Below are 14,156 nucleotides of genomic sequence, written 5' to 3'. Positions count from 1 at the left end.
AAATGCTTTCTCAAAATCTAAAAAAATAATATCAATTCGTCCTTGCTCATCCAGAATAGCGGCGAAATCATGAATGGTTTCTAAAAGCTGAGTAGTAGTTGAAAGCCCTTTACGAAATCCATGCTGCCTGGGGTCAAGAAAACCATGAAGCTCAAGATAAGCTGTTAGATGTTTAAAGATGATGTGTTCAAGAAGTTTGGAACATGTGCAGAGTATAGAAATGGGTCGATAGGAAGAAAGCAGCGATGAGTCTCCTCCTTTTGGCACTGGAACAATCTTTCCAAACTTCCAGTCATGAGGCAACTCGGATAGTTGTAACGACTTATTAAAAATCACACATAAGAATTTAGAGCACCACTCGGCATACCGGAACAGGAATGTGTTGGGTATCGCATCGATGCCAGAAGATTTTTTTGTATCAATGTTAAGTAAAAGCTTTAGAATACCTTCTTCCGTTATTATAATATTACTAATAGGTGGAAAGCTTTGCAATGTCAAAAATATGGGTTTTTCACCGTTATCAACTGTAAATACGGAACAGAAAAAGTTGTTGAGCGATTCTGCAACTTGTAATTTCTCCGACACTGTTTCACCATTAATGCAGAGGGTGGGCACGGTTTTTGATTTTGAAGAAAAATGCCGCCAGAATTTTGCAGGGGACGAAAGGAGAAATTGCTTCATAGTTACATTGTGGTAGCAGTCTTTTGCTTTGTTAATGCTTTGGTTTAATTGAGTGCGCAGCGCTGAAAGTTCGCGCATGTGAGTGTCAGAGGGGTGCTTTTGCAGTTGTTTTCTTGTCTTCTTCGCCTTTCGTTCCAAGCGTACAATTTCTTTTGTTATCCATGGGCGGGTCTTGCGGACAGTGATTACTTTAGTCGGTACAAAGTTATTCACGCATTGCAACACAAGATCTTTAAAGTATTGCCAAAGATCTTCTACTGAACATAAAGCAGACTGTATATGACTACACAGAGGCATTCAGTGTAGTGCTACTAGTACAAAGAACAGGACACACACAGTACTAACATCTAACAAAGTTTTACTGTCATTTTGAAACTGACACTGGGCCACAGTATGCATGTACATTATTTTTGCTGTTTTTGGTAAGAAAATCTTCCATTAATTTCAGTGGCTTGAGCATGTGGAATCATCATGCTTTATTTTTTTTAATTGCCATAAGGTTTCTTGCCTGTTCTACTGTTGGCTAAATGACTGGTGCTCTGCTTTCCATTGATGTCACCAGGTGGCATTCCGTCTGAAGCATGACTTTACGAACATGGTGGTGCAACTGCAGGCTGAACCCCGGAGACCTGAAGTGGTGTGGATGACGCACACCGTGCTTGTCAACTTGGGCACCCGCTCATATCGGCCACCTGCGTAGGCTGACTGGCTCAATGTTTATGCACCTTGTAACCAATAAAAGTTATTTCCATGGAGTAAATTGTCTTTTCTGGCAATCTGTGTAGGTGTATTGTTTTTCCAGTGGTGTGATGGTTACACATTTGTGTAAGGTTTCTTTAAAGTACAACTTGTACTTGTACAGAACTTGTACAAGTTTTAAGCACCAAACTTTTAAGCACGTCCTGGCAGACATAGCACATGTGGTTATTTTCACAGTAGTCATTTAACGGCTGCAACAACAGTGGATCTTGTTTGCATGCTTTAATGAGCAGACACAACTGCATTTATTTAACATACAAAATTTTCTAATTTATTGTTGCAACACCGTGCGTGCAACTGAAATAGAGTGCAAGCTACCGTATTTACTCGAATCTATGCCGACCCCGATTCTACGCCGACCCCCTAAAGTCCGAAGCCAACAAAAAAAAAACATCTATATATTACCTCGAATGTAGGCCGAGCATAAAAAAAAGCGAGTACAGCGTTCACAAAATGCAAGCAGCATTTATTGAATCTGAACGTGCAGAGCTCATTCAACGTTGTCGTCACTGCTAGACTCGTCGCTGTGTTCCTTGTCGCTGTCGCCTTCAAACAGTGCACTATCTTCGGTATCGCCAAGCGCATTAGGTATGCTGCACTTTTTAAAGGCGCGCACGATCAAAGAACCTGGGATGTCGTCCCACGCTGCAGCTACCCAGCCTCCAGCTGCGATTGCGATGCACGTGTGATGCGGCCCGTTGCCATTAGCATGTGGTCTTCGTCAGTCAACCAGTCCGTGTAATACTTCCGCAGACGATCCTTGAAAGCTTTGTTGATGCAGGCATCAAGTGGCTGCAACCGGCCCGTCGTGCCGCCCGGTATGACAGCGAGGTCCATGTTCGCTTGGGCGAGCGCAGCCTTCACGTTGTCAGTGAAGTGCCCACGGTAAGAGTCGACGACAAGGAGCGAGTTATTTGTCAAAAGGGCTCCTGGATGCCGTCGCCACAGAATCTTAACCCACTCTTCCACCATTGCACCCGTCATCCACCCGTTCTCATTTGCCCGCACAATGACATTTATTGGGAAAGTTTCTCGAGCAGGCAGTGTCTTCTTTTTAAATATCATATAAAGAGGGAGTATATGTCCATCAGCTGTGCAGCACAGCATCACAGTTGCATGCTGCACCTCGTAGCCCGCAGAGCGTAGCTTCACCTCCTTGGCACCCTTTTCATTCACGGTGTACGCCGCTGGCATATCAAAATACACAGCCGTCTGGTCAGCGTTGCCGATTTGCCCAAGGTTGTAGCCTGCCGCTTCCCTCTTTCGCAGCACGTAGCGCTGAAAAGCTATCAGCTTTTCTTCGAAATCGCTTGGCAGCTTCTTGGTGATTGAAGTGCGACGTCGGAAACTGAAGCCGAAGCGCTTCATGAATTTCTGAAGCCAGCCCCGGCTGGCTTTGAAATCCTTTGGCATTAGGCCTCTCTCCCTCGAAAGTTCCCTAGCTTTCGCTTGGAGCACTTCTGTTGTCACTGGAAGGGCAGCTGCTCTCTGCGTCCGAACAAAGTGGTGACGGCATTTCTTTGGTCCGCTAAATGCCATCCTCGTTGCGGCGCACGCAAAAAGCTGCTGTCGTCCCCTCCAACGACGGTCGTTTTTCTCGTCGACGCCGAAGTCCCGCCCGGCTTGAAGGTTCGACGATCCCTCTGCGTCTATTACAACTTTTCGCTTGAAAGCGGCACTGTAGTGGCGTTTCCTGCTTGGTGCCATCGCGATAACACTGCAGAACACCTATACAAACTTAGAGAAGACAAACTGTACCTTCGACAGTGCAACGGAAATAATAGCAGCGGTGGCGTTGCGAACTAAAGTATGCGACCTAGAGATGGTGCTGGCAGTATTATCATCATCATTACGTATTAAGCAATATGGCCGCTACGGTACCGACTGGAGGGGTTCGCTGAACTGCTCGCTCGCTGGTTTTGGGTGATTTGCTACCGCTTTCGGAGCGGTGTCGTGTGTACGATACTCTAAAATGACTATCTGTATCTTTATTATATCGCCAGGTGACCGAGAGGCCTCAACTGGCAAAAAAAAACACGTCAGACAAGTAAGCTTACATTGTTTATTGTCAATCGTGAATGAAGCAGTACATGACAAAAATTTTCGTACAGGTCAGGTGGAGCTAATGATGTCAGTTACTGAGTTTACAACATACAGAAGCACAGATAGTAATCTATTTAAGGGAATTGAAAGCTGAATTCGAGTGAAGTTTTCTCATCGCGTTTGGCGTGCCGCTAAAGCAAGGACAACGATATTGTGCTCGCCTACACTAGTACTTGTGTTGCATACAGTGCTGTTTGACGTGTTCAGTACTATATGTATGTTGTCTGCCTTCGACAATTTCAGCTAGATTAAAAAATAAACATAAGAAGGGCTCAGCAAACATGTACTGTCAGTAAGGTAAGCTCGAGTTGCAATGTCGCATTGTTTTCATAACACATTGGCGATAGGCGCGAAGACTAGAGGGAAAAAAACGTTATGCTAAATTTTAGATCGCATATTGTGTGTTCTTGATATTTCTACTGCACATTTAGTGTTCAGCTGCAGCAGTAAAGGCTTTGTCACAAGTGGAATACTCGTAGGAAGGCGAGGAACGTTATGGAGACGACAATGCTTACAAGGGCCTCTGTCAATATTGTGTGTAAAAAAGGACACTAAATAAACATATAAGTATGCGCAATTAATGTTCACGGATCCTTGTAAAATGCAATTTAAGGTTTGATGTTGAAAAAACATCTCGGTTTGCGCGTTCAAACAATGCAAGAAGGTTACAAGGAGATGAACACGTCACTTTTGTAAGGGGAGCCATCACTTGAGCAAGGGGAGCCTAAGCCTGTAGCCAATGTTTGAAAAATCAAACATATTTGTGAGGGCGGTGACCACTATGGCGGCGCGAACCTGTGCACGTAGTGAAAGAAAAAAAAAGGAAAATCCACTTAGGTGTGCTGTTGTGCGTAGAACAAAAGAAATTGCTGCTTTGTTATACTCTGCACAATTTGCAATGTCTGACTTGCCTCACATGCTTCTTTGGGTGAGCTGCTCGGGATTAAATTAATTGCACATTGAAAGATCAGTTGACTGTATGACAATGCACCATTGAAAATGGCTGGCGCTATATCCGCAGCATAATCAAGCCAATATTATCTTGGTGAGCACGGTGAGCTGAAGCAGAAACACAGAATTTCGGCGTGGAATGCTACGATAAATAGCTAGACAGCTTAAAAAACGAAGAACTGGCAGTTTTTTTTACGTGGATCCGTTTCTCGACAGTATCAGTGAAAGAGGCGTTATTTGACGCGCGTAAGAAACTGCGACAGTTATGTGTGACTGATTCAGACTTGAACCTTTTCTTCAACGACAATCTACTGTCCACCCTTAGTCCAATCGGCCCGTCTACAGTTGTTGGGGCGTAGTCGACTCGCCTTTTAAGGGAAAGGGCTAGGAGGAGCACGTCTATTGGCATTATTCGCATAGGGCAATGAAACCACTGCTTGAATTTTCTTCTTGTCATTTCAAACTTGTTAAACAGGGAATCGCATACTCAGCTCTTAGGTCTGCTATTGCTAAGTCATGTCCACACAATATGCAATACTGGAATAAACAGAGCCTACACGGCTCAGTCGGTAGTGGGAACGGCGGCATTGCTGAGAGCCAGCCTCCAAACCCGTTTCTGTTTGCTCTTCAGATGTCGATAGGAACCCTTCTACTACCGATTGCCTATCGCCTGCACGCCACAAGCAGCACTCATTTTTTGACCTACAGATATCGACGAAAGGGACTTGCAAGCAGGCAATCATTCGAGAATACAGCCCTACGTTTCAATTCACTCTAGACGTCTGATCCGAAACAGTCATTGTGCCTATCAGCTCTGGGTTTGAAGTAGTTGTCTGCCTTCCTATCTGTCAAAAGAAGCGTAACTTGATCACGAACATTGACACCGGAAAATCTTATGAAAAGGGATTGTTTCAATGAGGTTCTGCTATATTATTTGAACTTTAAGTATTAACAACAAGCATGCAGCACACATAGCTTTATTTTTAAGGTCTCAAGCCAAGTAACCATTAGACAAGGCCTGGGATTTCGACCTCCTTACCACTGGTTTTTCTGTAGTCACCAATGAATAATTTGGAAATTCTGAATTATTCTGACAACTGTTACGTAGGATGACGCAGACGAAAAGCTATGTACAAATATATTTACAAGGAAAATACGCTGCGCTAGGCCAAGAGGCAACAGCCCGCGCTGGCATCTAATCGTCGTCGTCGTCTTCACACTGCTGGCCTTTCGTGATCGCACATATTGTGCCGTAGCACTACCCCCGGCTGCAAAAGCGCCGTCCCGGAGCGACTAAAGATCGGACTCGGAAGCAGTGTAGTAGGCCTTGAGCCTACTGACGTGTACGACATCACTAGATGCCACAGGAGAGGACGAGATTGAGCCCACAGGAGCAATTTCGTAAGTCACAGGCGCCACCTGGCGCAGCACGCGGTAGGGCCCTGTGTATCGCGAAAGAAGTTTCTCTGAAAGTCCGACGTGACGAGAGGGCGACCACAGGAGCACGAGCGCACCAGGTGAAAACTGTACGTCACGATGGCGGGCGTTGTACTGACACTGCTGAGTGGTCTGTGAGGCCGTAAGTCGAGCACGGGCAAGCTGGCGTGCATGGTCGGCGAGGGCGATGGCGTCGCGCGCATACTCGCTTGTTGAGACCGCAGCATGAGGAAGTGCCGTGTCTAGGGGCAAGGTAGGTTCGCGACCGTACAGGAGATAAAAGGGAGAAAATCCGGCGGTGTCGTGCCGGGAAGAATTGTACGCAAATGTTACGTAAGGAAGGGCAATGTCCCAGTCGTGGTGGTCCTTGGAAACGTACTTGGCCAGCATATCGGTAAGAGTACGGTTTAACCGCTCTGTCAGGCCATTGGTTTGAGGATGGTATGAAGTAGTCAGTTTGTGTTGAATGGAGCAGGAACGCACAATGTCAGCGATAACTTTCGAGAGGAAGTTTCGACCACGGTCAGTAAGCAGCTGTCGCGGGGCGCCATGAAGCAAGATAATGTCACGCAAGAGAAAGTCCGCGACGTCAGTGGCGCAGCTGGTAGGGAGAGCCCGAGTGATAGCGTATCGGGTGGCGTAATCAGTCGCGACGGCTACCCATTTGTTCCCAGAGGATGACGTGGGAAAGGGACCGAGCAGGTCTAATCCAACACGAAAGAACGGTTCCACAGGGACGGTGATCGGCTGGAGATGACCGGCAGGTAGCACCTGAGGTGTCTTCCGACGCTGGCAGGGATCACAGGCAGCAACATAGCGTCGAACGGAGCGAGCGAGACCAGGCCAATAGAAGCGGCGGCGGACGCGGTCGTACGTGCGGGTTACGCCAAGATGTCCTGCAGTGGGTGCGTCATGCATCTCAAAGAGCACAGCCTGTCGTAGATGTTTTGGCACGACAAGAAGAAGATCAGGGCCATCAGGGAGGAAGCTCCTTCGGTACAGAATGCCGCCCTGGAGGACATATCGGCGAACGGATGCGTCGGTAGGTGTAGAGCGCAGACGCTCGATGAGTACTCGCAGCGATAGGTCTCGGTACTGCTCATCGGCGATGTTAGCGAAGGCAGACACAGAGAAAATGCCGTCGGCGGTACTACTGTCGGCGTCGTCAGGCTCGTCTACCGGGTAGCGAGACAGGCAGTCAGCGTCCTTGTGTAGTCGGCCAGATTTGTAGGTGACAGAGAACGAATATTCTTGGAGGCGTAAGGCCCAGCGACCAAGTCTTCCTGAAGGGTCTTTCAATGAGCATAACCAACAAAGCGCGTGATGGTCTGTGACAACGGAAAAGGAGCGGCCATATAAGTATGGGCGGAATTTCGCAACCGCCCAAACTAGGGCCAGACACTCACGCTCAGTGATGGAATAGTTGCGCTCCGCGGGTGAGAGGAGCCTGCTGGCGTAAGCGATAACACGGTCGTGGCCACGCTGGCGTTGTGCTAGTACTGCTCCAATTCCGTGACCGCTGGCATCAGTACGGACTTCGGTAGGCGCAGAAGGATCGAAATGGGCCAGAACGGGAGGCGTTGTGAGAATGTCGATGAGATGAGAGAATGCAGAGGCCTCGTTATCGCCCCACTGGAAAGGAGAGTCTTTTTTCAAAAGGTCGGTTAGTGGTCGTGCTATGGCGGCGAAATTCCTCACGAAAAGGCGGAAGTACGAACAAAGGCCGATGAAGCTGCGCACATCCTTGACACACGTCGGAACAGGGAAGTGCGTAACAGCATGGATCTTGCCTGGGTCCGGTTGCACTCCGTTCGCGTCAACGAGATGTCCAAGGACGGTAATCTGGCGACGGCCGAATTGGCACTTCGATGCGTTGAGTTGCAGTCCGGCTCGCCGAAAAACGTCCAGGACTCCTGAGAGGCGCTCGAGGTGCGTAGCGAACGTTGGGGAGAATACGATAACGTCGTCCAAGTAGCACAAGCACGCGGACCATTTGAAACCGTGAAGAAGGGAGTCCATCATGCGTTCAAAAGTGGCAGGAGCGTTACATAGGCCGAAAGGCATCACCTTGAATTGATAAAGACCGTCGGGTGTCACAAAGGCAGTCTTCTCGCGGTCGAGATCGTCCACAGCAATCTGCCAATAGCCGGAGCGAAGGTCAATAGAGGAGAAATAGCGAGCACCGTAGAGGCAGTCAAGGGCGTCATCAATCCGAGGTAGGGGGTACACGTCCTTTTTGGTAACCCTGTTAAGGTGCCGATAATCCACGCAAAAGCGCCATGAGCCATCCTTCTTTTTTACCAGCACAACCGGTGACGCCCAAGGACTACATGACGGTTCAATGATGTTCTTGGCAAGCATTTTGCGAACTTCTGCGTGAATAACTTGACACTCAGCTGGTGACACTCGATACGGGCGGCGATGAATAGGAGGGGCATCGCCGGTATTAATGCGATGTTTGACAGCCGTAGTTTGGGCTAAAGGACGATCGTTAAAGTCAAAAATATCGTGGTAGGAAAACAGAACGCGGTAGAGTTCACGAGCGTGCTCGGAGGGAAAGTCGGGCGCAATCATTTTCCGTAAGTCAGCGATGGAACAATTTGTCGACTGCGATGGTAGAGAAGTATCGGATGAAGTGTCGTCTACTGCAATGGATGCTACTGAGTGATCCTCGAACGAACAAAGCTGGGCCAAGGACATCCCACGTGGCAGCACTTGTGTCGTCAAGCCAAAGTTGACCACTGGCAGGCAGACGCAATTCGCCGTAATAGATAAAACTGTATGGGGTACTGTGATCCCGTGTGTAAGGAGGACGTCTTGCATAGGAGCCGCGATGTAGTGACCGTCGGGGACTGGTGGGGATGACACTAGGTCAACGTAGGTCAGTGCCGAAGGTGGCAAGCGAACGAAGTCGGCGGAACTGAGGCGACTGGGGTGTGGTTCAGTAGGATCCAGAACAGGCAGGTCAAGGCGGAGAGTACTGGCGGAACAATCGATGAGAGCAGAATGTGCGGAGAGGAAGTCTAAGCCGAGGATGATGTCGTGGGGACAGTGGGCGATGACTGTGAATAGCACGATTGTTGAGCGATCGGCGAAGGAGACGCGGGCGGTACACATACCAATTACGGGGGCTGTTCCACCATCGGCGACACGGACAACAGGCGTCGTGGCGGGCGTGATAATTTTCTTGAGCCGGTTACGAAGGTCAGCGCTCATTACGGACAAATGCGCCCCAGTGTCTATGAGAGCAGACACGGAAACACCGTCGACGTGCACGTCAAGAAGGTTCAGATGAGTGGGCAAAGTCAGTAGAGGATTTGGCGGCGTAGGGAGCAATGCAGCGTCACCTCGAGGCGCTGCATCGTCTAGTTTTCCGGCTGGGAGCGGCGCCCGAAGGGAGTCGGCGAATAGGAGCGACGGGGCTGGGGAGAGCGAGATTGTCGTCGTTGGGGCGAAGGCGAACGAGAATAGGGGCGGTTCGTTGCAGGAGAATCAGTGGCGGCATTATCGGAGCGTGCGGCATAGGGACGAGAAGGGCCACCTGAGGGGTGAGAGTAGGCAGTATAAGTAGACCGGATCGGGGAACTCCAGCGACTACGACAGTGCCGAGAAATGTGCCCGATGCGATGGCAGTGGAAACAAATAGGCTTGTCGTCAGCAGTGCGCCACTCAGATGGGTTGCGGAAACGTGGTGGGTAAGAAGATGCGGGACGGGGCGAAATTGAAGAAGCCGGGCGGGTATCAGGGCGATGGGCCGGGCGGGTAGCAGGGCGATGGGCCGAGCAGATGGTGTGAAGACCCATGTTTTCAAACTCCTGGCGGACAACTGCCTGGATCAGTGAGACCGTGACTGCAGATGTGTTGGTGGGACTGGAGTCGAAGGCAGCCGGATAGGCGGCCTCGATCTCACGCCGGACGATCCTGGTAACATCGGCAGTGTTGTTGGGACGAGGAGCGTCGGCACAGGAAGATGTCGCTCGGGTGTTGGGCAGACGGGCAAACTGCTGGTCAATACGTCGGCTTTTGGCGAGTTCCAGGCGGCGGCACTCTTTTATAACAGCATCCACCGTGGCTACGTTGTTGCAAACGAGCAAGTTGAAGGCGTCATCGGCAATGCCTTTGAGGATGTGGGAAACCTTGTCGGACTCAGTCATGTGGGTGTCAACTTTGCGGCACAGAGCCAAGACGTCCTGAATGTATGTGACATAGGGCTCTGTTGACGTCTGCACACGGCCGGAAAGCGCCTTCTGCGCGGCAAGTTTTTGACCGTAGGGGTTGCCGAACATGTCTCGAAGCTGTGTCTTAAGTGAATCCCAACTGGTGAGCTCATCTTCGTGCGTGCGATACCAAACTCGAGGTGTGCCACCGAGGTAAAAGACTACGTTGGCGAGCATAATAGTAGGGTCCCACCGGTTATTGCGGCTGACGTGTTCATAGAGGCTGATCCAGTCATCGACGTCTTCCCCATCGTGGCCCGAGAATACGCCAGGATCACGGGTAGCGGGGAGAGTGATGTAGGTCGTCGAAGGGGCAGCAGGTGTCGGAGCCGGCGGAGTCGGGTTGTCGTCGCCGGGAGCCATGAAGGAAGGCTCGACGTACCGTCCACTGCGAAGCTCCGTGACGAGGTACAGGGAACGTCCACCTCCACCAGATATGTTACGTAGGATGACGCAGACGAAAAGCTATGTACAAATATATTTACAAGGAAAATACGCTGCGCTAGGCCAAGAGGCAACAGCCCGCGCTAGCATCTAATCGTCGTCGTCGTCTTCACACTGCTGGCCTTTCGTGATCGCACATATTGTGCCGTAGCACAACTTTGCAGCACTGCACATGCCACATAGACACCACGTTAAGGACAACCGATATTTCAGACTCTGCCTGAATGACAGCATAATAATTTAGCAACGAAGATGAGCAAAATGTTCTATGTTTTTTTTTATTTCTCAATCAGTGGCAGCAGTGTGACCTTAAATTCTCTAAAAGGCGAAGGACAGCTCTGAGCTCAAACCAGATTGGAAAATGGATTCAGTAAATACGAACTTCTTATCCTTTTATGTTGCAAAAAAAAGAAAGACAAAAGAAAGGTTCGAGTACTTTAACTTGAACATTTCCGTTTTGTGAACATCTCGGTTTGCGTGTTCAAACAATGCAAGAAAGTTACAAGGAGATGAACACGTCACTTTTGTAAGGGGAGCCATCACTTGAGCAAGGGGAGCCTAAGCCTGTAGCCAACGTTTGAAAAATCAAACATATTTGTGAGGGCAGTGACGAAGATAAGTTCCTACGCTGAGGCTTCCCTTGCTTGTCCCCTGTTCATTGGCTGAATGTTAAGCCAAACGTCAAGTATATTTCAAAAACTTTGTGAACACTCTGTCCTCAGGTATGTCATCTGCTGTTTGAAGAGAAAGAAAAATTGATTTATTGGTTCGTCATGTTCGAGGCCTGTTGTGTGAAGTTGCCTGTGGTGCAGGGCTAGCCTAGTTATTGATTTTTGCAAATGAGAAATGCAATATCCAGATCTAGTTCGATCTTAACGATCTTAAAAATGCTCCCTTAGATTTCATCATGTACTACAAATATATTGGTGTACACATTACAAATAAATTAAATTGGACCAATATAGAGCATGTAATTGCCAATGCAATTCACCTGCTCGGGTACTTACCGTGCAACTTTTCCAAAGCACTGTCTACTTTAAAACTACACCTTTACAAGACGCTAATACGCTCAAAACTTGAACATGGATCTGCAATATCGGATCCCAGTCGCGATAGTCTTACTACTTCACTTGAACTAGTACAACATAACTCTGCTCGTATCATTCTTTCTAATTATAACTGTACCACGAGTATAACCTTAATGAAGCTAACCAGCACTTATTCCCCTAGCTAGTTGCCATGTTTCGCTATTTCATAAAATTTTCCATCATACCACACTTCACGACAACTTCATACCATTGCCTCAAGTACATTTCAAGTCTTTCAAGTCTGCTACACGAAGTCTTTCTTTCAATCTTTCATCCCCCGTACATCTGAGGAATGTAACCACCTTCTCTCAAGTATCGTAGCCATCACCGATAACAAACTTCTTTTTGCACTACATTAGCTAACATCGTATAATCAGGAGAATCATTTTATTACCAAAACTCACTGCTCTTGTTTGTTTGTTTTACTCTACTGCTTTGTACCCACTCCCCTCTTTATGGCATACGGCCCTGAGCGTACTTAGAAAAAATAGAATGATAAAGTAGAGTGACTGCCAGAGTTTCAGTGAACATGAAGCATCATTTCCTCAAAATTGCACGGAGTGGTTTTGAAGGCTTTAAAGTTATTTGCAGTTTCATGCAACAAATTAACGCTGTGAAGGAGCATGTGATACATGTTGGTGATGCCCACCAATTTGATTTTCAAATAGCAAATGACAGAATTTGTGCATTACCAAGTAGAAGCTTGCTACATGACGAGAAAAGAAACAAGTTGGGACTCAACTTGTTACTTTTCAGATTGTCATAAAATGTCCTTAAATTCAAGCAAGCTTGTATGTCAAATTTTAGCATTCCCGCTCAGTACGATGCAAAACTGTTGACTGTTGCTTTCCTGATAGGGCTCACAGCCCTCTATCTGGTAAACATGCAAACATTTCATGATGAGGCACGTAGTTCAACAGGACCTGTTGTTATTATGGTGTCCGTTGAGCTTCTTATGGCTTGGCGTGGGCAGCTTGCAAACCAATAACCTCTCTTTTGTCCTTCTTCCTGAAGAGAGAAATCATGAAGCCATGACAACATGCACGCAAAGAATGGTGAAACAAAATTTTGTCCAATGAAAGAACAAATCACCGTTCTAGTTGAAGTGTTCATAAACACACCTTGCGAGGATTGTGCCTCTGTGGTGACATATTCACTGGTGACTTGTACTTCCAGAGACAATAGAGTCCAAAGTGGTGATCAAATATGAGCAGCATCTTGGAGGCTGGAGACAAAAGAAGAAAGCCTCAGTTAGTATGGTGGAAGCGTGGGCGAGATTGTGATTCATGTATGATTAAAAACAGTGCACAAAACGCACCATGAAAGAAAACACACACAGCACTGTTTTGAGTGTGCATTTCTTTCAATGGTGCCCTTGTGCGGGCAGTGCTTTGCTAAGCCTGGATTAATTTTTTTGCGAGCTACTAGGTAATAAACACTAATTTTATTATGTATTAAATGATATTAATCCAAGTATATTACCGGAAGTACACTTGCACTAATTTGCTGCGAATTTAGCGCAGTGTATCATTCATGCAGACATAGCCAAAACTATTTATTTTTTACACTGTCCTCCGTGTTAGGAATTTTAGCAACGTGGCAAAATAACAAGTGCCTTGTTTGAATTGCCTTTGAAGAGCAATAACATTATTATGATTTTCCACACTGAAAAAATAAATGACTACAGCAATCTGTTTTACCCGCCTTGCACACGAAGAAATTGAAAGTTGAAAATGTGAAGCACTGTTTTTTGACTCACCAGTGCACACACCCAGACGCTGCAAGGTTAATCCGCTTTCTTGGGTAGTTTCCAGACAGACAGTGCTTGGTTCCAGCGACGAGTTTTCACGCTAGTTCGTACATTTTTTTCAAGCAACCGTCATTACGCGGCTAGACGCGGCAGACCACTGACGACGGAAGCCGTGTATGTACCCATTACGCCAGTGAAACGCCGCAGCTGATAAAATTTACCTTCTTTAAGCAAGATCGTCTGGTAGCGGCTATCGAATGTTGGACGCATAAACTGGCTGAGATATGGCTGGCTAATTAAGATGAACCTGCGTGATGCTGCACAAAGGCAAGGACCAACCCGTTCGCAAATATAACCGCCGTGCAATTTGAATCGATAAACAGCACGGACTGCAATCGATACCAGTGGGCTGCTGCTTATCACACGTCAGTGAGGTTTCAAAACCTTTATTCACCTAATAAAGCACAGGCTTTAATAACGTAAGTTTAATAAAAACACTTGTTTGTTATTTTGCAGAAAGTTACATGTTAACTATGTTTGACGGTTATTATTAGTGCATTTATAGATCAAATATTGAGCCGCGTTGAGCGCCCCTAGTAGAAAAGATACAAATGAAAGTATGCGACCGAATTACAGTAGCTCCACTCACGCGCTTATGCTGGAACGCGCCGCGGTTGATTTTTCGCCCTCTGTGGCGATCGATAGAACTTGAGAGTGTGCGGGGCC

General features: G+C 47.5%; 1 protein-coding gene and 1 long non-coding RNA gene across 6 annotated transcripts in view; one reads left to right on the top strand and one right to left on the bottom strand.

Moving 5' to 3' along the window:
* Window positions 1–1,441, top strand: part of DCTN4-p62 (dynactin subunit 4) — a 438,984-nt gene extending 437,543 nt beyond the window's left edge. For all 5 annotated transcript variants that reach the window (XM_065444866.2, XM_070538189.1, XM_065444867.2 and 2 more), the window contains one exon: window positions 1,244–1,441. In XM_065444866.2, the coding sequence (XP_065300938.1) occupies window positions 1,244–1,381 (138 nt within the window). In that variant the 3' untranslated portion in view covers window positions 1,382–1,441. The remainder of the gene's footprint in view (window positions 1–1,243) is intronic.
* A 2,741-nt stretch (window positions 1,442–4,182) lies between these two features.
* Window positions 4,183–13,564, bottom strand: LOC135912384 (uncharacterized). Its single transcript, XR_010567642.1, has 4 exons — window positions 13,440–13,564; window positions 12,802–12,905; window positions 12,604–12,688; window positions 4,183–4,338 (listed from the first exon to the last, which is right to left on the bottom strand). It is a non-coding gene; the product is annotated as an uncharacterized lncRNA (long non-coding RNA).
* Between the last annotated feature and the right edge of the window lie 592 nt (window positions 13,565–14,156).

This window comes from Dermacentor albipictus, chromosome 5, assembly GCF_038994185.2.
Source record: "Dermacentor albipictus isolate Rhodes 1998 colony chromosome 5, USDA_Dalb.pri_finalv2, whole genome shotgun sequence".
Classification (NCBI taxonomy): Eukaryota; Metazoa; Arthropoda; class Arachnida; order Ixodida; family Ixodidae; genus Dermacentor; species Dermacentor albipictus.
This window is presented reverse-complemented; position numbering and strand designations above follow the sequence as displayed.